Source organism: Mastomys coucha, unplaced genomic scaffold (genome assembly GCF_008632895.1).
Source record: "Mastomys coucha isolate ucsf_1 unplaced genomic scaffold, UCSF_Mcou_1 pScaffold14, whole genome shotgun sequence".
Classification (NCBI taxonomy): Eukaryota; Metazoa; Chordata; class Mammalia; order Rodentia; family Muridae; genus Mastomys; species Mastomys coucha.
Window position 1 is genome coordinate 40347629 of NW_022196896.1, and position 6779 is coordinate 40354407.

A 6779-nucleotide genomic window follows, 5' to 3' on the forward strand; every position below is an offset into this window, starting at 1 on the left:
TCCTCTGCGGTTTCAAAGTGACATTTTTGACAAATGAGTAAGCAGCTCTTGGAGTGATTTTCTTATCCACAGTAACAGACATTGATGTGTTGGACAAATGCTAAACATTAAAGGTAATTAATTGTAAGTAAAGTTAATGTTTAGATCCATCTGTGCCCATGCCAAAGCACTCATGGGGTGTTGGTTAGTGATGTGTTCAGTCCATCTCTTTGGAGCATAACTGAGACTTCTGAAGAAAACTCTCTAGTAAAATTCCAGTTTCAGTGTTACATGACTGTGCCATTAAATATAAAAATAAAACAGGGAAGCAAACCATTGGGGGTTTGGAAAAGGAGTTGAGACATCGTCATTCAGGAATGAAGTTTATTAGAATAAAGAGGTTAGAAGCCGCAAAGAGTCTTGAGTGGGAGAACATTAATTAGGAGGGTGCAATATCATTAAAGCATCATAACCTGGGCCTTTCATAAAGGGAAGGAGACACTTCCCCTAAAAATTGAGAGGAGCTGCATTTAGAGATGGTTTCATCAGGTGTGCTTTTAGTCCCAGGGCTCTAGAGGGATTTTATGGCAGGTAGTTTTATTTTTTCAGCTGTGTAGATTCATCTTCCTGTTGTCCTGGCATCATCTTTCATAGAGCTCAAAATTTGAATTTTAATGAAATCTAGATGATCAGATTTTAAGTTTAGCAACTTAACTTTTTTTTTCTAAGATGGTATCATCCATAATCACCTGGCTTCCACCTATGCTATTTTCTAGGTTTCCACAGCTTCTTTCTTATATGTACACGCCCAGGTATTCCAAAAACAGTGGATGAAAAGCCTATTGTGTTGCCTTTGGTTTTTCTGCCAAGAATAAACTAGCAAGTCACATGCGAGTAGTTCACATGTTTCTAGACAGGAGTTCCATTTGGCTGCTTGTCTAGTTTTTGCCCATCAGCACACTGTCTTAGTTTCTATAACTGTAGGGCTGCGTGGACATAGACGGTCCCTGTCCTTCATTCGTCCTCCTCCTCATTCCTCCCCTCCTCCTCCTCCGTAACACCATGTTAGCTTTTCCCAGTCCTTTTTCTCATCATGTGAACTTTGGAATCATTTTGTTGATATCCATGAATGGTAATTTTAAGAGATTGGATGAATGATATATATCAGATTAAAAAAAATCTTGACAATATTGAATCCTCTTAATCATGAACAAAGGCTAGTTTCCCATTTGTTTCCTAATTTGTGTTTGTATGTTGTGTTGTGTGTCAGAAATTTTTCTTACATTAATCTTGTATATGGTTTAGTATATTTATATGTATTTCATTTTAGAGCACACTGATACAAATAGTAACATGTTTTTAATTTTATATTTTGTTGCTGACATATGGGGATATGGTTGTGGGGTTTTTTTTTGTATATTAGTTTTCTGTCTCTTCCTTGATATATATATATATATGTGTGTATATATATATATATATACATTACATATACATATATGTTTCTTGAAACAAGTATATATATATTTGCTAAATATATACATATTTTACTTTATATATATTTATTTCAAGAAAACTTTGTTCATCTTCTCAGATTTTCTTCCGTCATTGAGCATTGTATTTGTAACCTGAAGTTTGCTTTTTCCTTATGTGTCTGTTTCTCATGTCCTTTTCTTCTATGGTTGGCTCAGTGAAAAAAAATATTACAGCATTGAAAAGCAGAGGTTGTGAGAGACAGCATCTTTCTTGACCCTGATTTTAGTGAGAAATCATAGCTTCTCACAATCAAATATGATATTAGTTATAGCTTTACGTATGTTTTTCTTGTTGGGGAATATTGACTAAGAATAATTTTTCATGATTATATGTTATGTTTTATCAAATGTTTGTCTTGTATGTTACCAGGATTAGGTAGGGTTTTTTGGTCTATTAATACAAAGGATTATATTGATTTATTTGGCATACCTTGTGTAAACTGCACCTAATAATGGTATATAACTATTTGCTAGATTCTATTTGTATATTTTGGGATATTTTTTATATCCAGAAAATTTTATGTTCATAGAAATTATGAACAGGGAAACTTCATTCCTTCATGTAGTATTGAATTTTTACTTCACAGTAAATAAGACGTTGCTAATTTGTAGTAAGTTTTACCTCCTTAATTTCATTCTGCCTTTACTTTACAACAGTCTGTGACACACATCTGGCTGCAGCATCGTTGTCATTCTTTCAAAAGCATCATCCACTTAACACAGCTTTATTACACTGATGGCAAAGAATAAATTCATAAAGTTTAATAAATAATGTCATATGTACAGATATAGAAAAGTAAAATATGTATATATTTAGCAGGCAAAAATCTATATTTTCTTTTATGTCCTCTGTCTGCCCCTCTTGATCCTGTCTCTTAATCTATTTCTCTTTTTATCTCCATCTATTTCTATATCTACCTTTCTCCCTCTGTCTTAGTCAGGGTTTCTATTCCTGCACAGACATCATGACCATGAAGCAAGTTGGGGAGGAAAGGGTTTATTCAGCTTACACTTCCACATTGCTGTTGATCACGAGAGGAAGTCAGGACTGGAACTCAAGCAGGTCAGGAAGCAGGAGCTGATGCAGAGGCCATGGAGGGATCTTTCTTACTGGCTTGCTTCTCCTGGCTTGCTCAGCCTGCTCTCTTATAGAACTCAAGACCTCCAGCCCAGGGATGGCACCACCCACAAGGGGCAATTGAGAAAATGCCCCACAGCTGGATCTCATGGAGGCACTTCCCCAACTGAAGCTCCCTTCTCTGTGATAACTCCAGCCTGTGTCAAGTTGACACACAAAACCAGCCAGTACACCCTCTCTCCACATCTCTCTGTCTCTGAAGCCTATGTTAGGCTGGCACCCCACAACCTTGCAGTACAGATGTGAACTGCAGTGCTTGGTGGGTATTGCTATGCTGGTTTGGGTTTATAATCTTAACAACTAGGAATAAAAAATTTTCCCAATAATGAAAAAGACATTCTTCTAAATCTTCAATTGAGAAACATATTTCTATTTGTTAAATCAAATCACTAATGTCTTTCTATGAAACAGTTACAGAAATTAGTCATTAGGATGTGACATAAAGGAGACTGGTGACCATCACTGCCATAGCCCCATTACCAAGATACACAATTAAGCAGATAAATATGAAGCTTGTGATCTGTGTAGTCAATGGCATTTGAATTTGAACTCTAATCAGTTTCCTTTCAGGAAGCAATTTTGAAGTACTAATGTTGAATCGAGATATATTAAGTACCTGCTATGTTTTGCTCTTAAGTTTTTACTAATTAGTATCAGTGTTCTAGTTTGAGTATATTCACAATTATTTTATATTCCTTTTTAATAGGGGGTAGAAATATTGTGGATTCATGTATAAGAAAAAGGATTTATAGTCACACTGTAAAATACTCCCATAGCTTTTTAGCCATTCATGTTGCTTGATTTCTTTAAGCCATTGAGTTTAAGGTATTTAAAAATAGTTATAAGAATTTGAAAAGATAATTTTTAATGACTATAAGCTATCTTCAACAGAATATGTTCATTTTAATCTTATACTCAAGAGAACAGAGCATATAAACCAATGTTCATTTTTTAATGGTTGCTATGTGGTGTGTTTCTCACATACTACTTAAGGAGTATACCCCACAGGCTCATTTTGACTAACTATGAATGAACCAGCTGCCCTGAGAGATCCTCATTTAGTTAAGGGAGTCATCTGGTATACCAAAATGCAGCCATGTTTTCATTATAGAACTAGGTATTAAACTCAGTAATCAGCCTATTTCTTTAGCTAGTGAGACTCAGATTCAGTACTTTTTTACCATTAGCGCTTTGTCTGCCATGTGGGCCTAAATGTTCAGCGTAAGTGTTCCAACTCTGAGGAGAAAGGTTTCCCCAGTGTAAGCAGTACTCTCAGGGGAAGGCCATCCTGACAGTCAGAAGCAAGGAATACCACAATGTCACACTTCACAAGAATCCTCACACAAGAGAGTTATTGGAAAAATGCAAAGATGGTGGCTTCCTTTGCTCTGACTGAGCAAAGGATGGGCTTTATAAAGGGTCTGGGGTTGGTGTGGAGATTTTCAGGGTGCTTGGGAATTGATGGGATTTTGTGGCCTGATATTGGGGCAAATTCAGGAATTGGTAGGATTTTTGTGGCCTAATCATGGGCTTTTTTTTTTTTCCCTGTAAAGCGGAGCTTGGCTACCTGCTTCTTCTTGGACTGAAAAAGGACGTTATGGCCATTTGAGTAGTCTGAGGAGTGGGCCTGGACATCAGACGGTTTGGGGCCTGGGCCTGGCCATTCCTATACCTAAAAGAGCTTATATAGAGGAGCACGCCTAGTACATTACTTTGTAGCAAATTTCAAGATTCCTTTTAGTAGAAAGTTTAACACATTACTGATACAAACCAAATGTGCTGTGTAGCATATCCTGACTTCAGGAAGTGACTTGGCATTTTCTGTTACTTCAGATGTCCCTCTTACCTACCAAGTGGAAGGAAGCCGGCAGGCTCTGAAAGTTTACTTCTACATGGATAATTACCATTTTGAGCAGCTGCCCCAACGGCTGAGGAATGGAGGAGGGTTTAAAATTCATCCTGTCCTCTTTTCACAAGGTGAGCTTTACCTTTTCAGGCTTTGGGTATGGAAAGCGTTTTATTTTTATTAATGTTTTAAGTACATTTAATGTTAGTGGTGAAGTCTCTTTTTTTTCATTAATTTGAAAAATTCTTCAGTGTTCAATTAATATAATTGTTTCCAGGGATGTTTGATTTGTGGAATTGTCAGAGAGTAGATGGCGAGGGGGATAAAATCTGGACTGTGAAAAAAAGATGAAATAAAAAAATATGTCATAGTTATGACTGGAAATATGTAGTAATCAAATCAATAGAACAGATAGCCCTGTTGTAGTTGTGCTTGGCCCAGTAGCACTGTTAAGGGGTGTGGCCTTGTTAGAGTGGGTATGGCTTTGTTGGAGGATGTATGTTACTGTAGGGGTGGGCTTTGAGACCCTCCACCTAGCTGCCTGGAAGACAGTCCTCCTGCTTACATTTAGAACAAGGTGTAGAGCTCTCAGCTCCTCCAGAGCCATGTCTGCCTGACGCTGCCATGCTTCCCACCATGATGGTAATGGATGACCCTCAGAACCTGGTAATGGATGACCCTCAGAACCTATGAGCCAACCACAATTACATATTGTCCTTTACAAGAAAAAAATGTTTGATTCGAATATATTCATCAAATGGAACTGGAGCATTTCATAGGAAAGAGAAGTACATCGAGTACTTCAAACAAATAAAGGTGAATAAAACTGAATGAACTGATTAAATAAAGTGTGGCAGAATGATCAAAGGGCTAGACTACTATATAGCACAGAAAATGTTCAACAGTAGTATATTTCTGCTGGATGTGAAGGTGTAGGTCTGTAATGTAGTCCCAGCACTCAGGAGGCTGAGGCAGAAAAGATACTAATTTGAGATCAATTTGAACCATACAGTGAGACTCTGTCTGAAAATAAATTAACTATACATGCATTTTTACTCTGGCTTCTGATATGTATATGTTCACAAATGTACATGAATACTAAGTGTTTCCTGTATCACTGCCTAGAGGAATTGCTACCTGTCATTTTTGCTTATATCATTTTTTGTGAGGAAATATATATTCCTAATCAGTTTTCTGTAAGTAATCAGTTAATGATGTCTGCAGTAGAAGAAATTCAGAATAATGTAAGAATGAAGAATCTTGCCATCAGTTCCAAAAGAAGCTACTGACTACCCCGAAGAGACCTGACACTCATTGTTGTTATATAGTCTTTGTCCGTGAGACCTGACACTCATTGTTATGTCGTCTTTGTCTGTGAGACCTGACACTCATTGTTATATAGTCTTTGTCCGTGAGACCTGACACTCATTGTTATATAGTCTTTGTCCGTGAGACCTGACACTCATTGTTATGTAGTCTTTGTCCGTGAGACCTGACACTCATTGTTATGTAGTCTTTGTCCGTGAGACCTGACACTCATTGTTATGTAGTCTTTGTCCGTGTAGGAGTATATCCCTACCTCCTAAAAAGAGCATGCTATGTCCTACATTAATTTCTAAATGGTACCCTACAGAATTCCGGTTTTTCCTTTTTGGGTTTTCAAGAATTATGCTTATTTATCATGGACTTTAATAGTCTGAAAAAAATGAGCAGAATAAAGAAAGAGATCAACTAGTGTAACTAAGGAATAATCAGGCAATGATAGCCAGATTTGCCACGAGTGGAAACTTTGCTTTGTGCCGTGTTATTTATTAAACTGAAAGTCTGGTGTTTAGAAGATAAGCTATTCTCTGTCAGTTTTCCAAAGTGGCTCCACCCAAGGGGCTTTTCTGTGATTTTGAAGGCATAACTAGGATGCATTTTCATTTTTCTTTGGCAGTATGTGATAGTTACGATCAATGTTGGTAATCGTGTGTAAGAAAGAAGAGAAAAAGAAACAATGACCAGGAGTAAATGAGATTAACCTGAAATATGTCAGACATCTTCATAGAGCTGGATGAGGCAAAGAATACTAGGCCAGAGAGTTCATCTGTAAATTTTACGTTGGGCTTGCAGCTCTTAAGGAATCTTTGTGTCCTGTCTTCTTTGTTTTATATTATGAGAGAGACAGAGACAGACACATACACATACAGAAATAGACATACGAAGAAACAGAGAGGCAGAGATAGACACACAGGCAGACAGACAGACACACACACACACACACACACACACACACACACAC

At 37.2% G+C, this 6779-nt stretch overlaps 1 protein-coding gene across 2 annotated transcripts in view; it reads left to right on the forward strand.

Moving 5' to 3' along the window:
- Positions 1–6779, forward strand: part of Prex2 (phosphatidylinositol-3,4,5-trisphosphate dependent Rac exchange factor 2) — a 300091-nt gene that overhangs the window by 215192 nt on the left and 78120 nt on the right. For both annotated transcript variants that reach the window (XM_031366853.1, XM_031366854.1), the window contains one exon: positions 4483–4626. In XM_031366853.1, coding sequence (XP_031222713.1) covers positions 4483–4626 — 144 coding nt within the window. The remainder of the gene's footprint in view (positions 1–4482; positions 4627–6779) is intronic.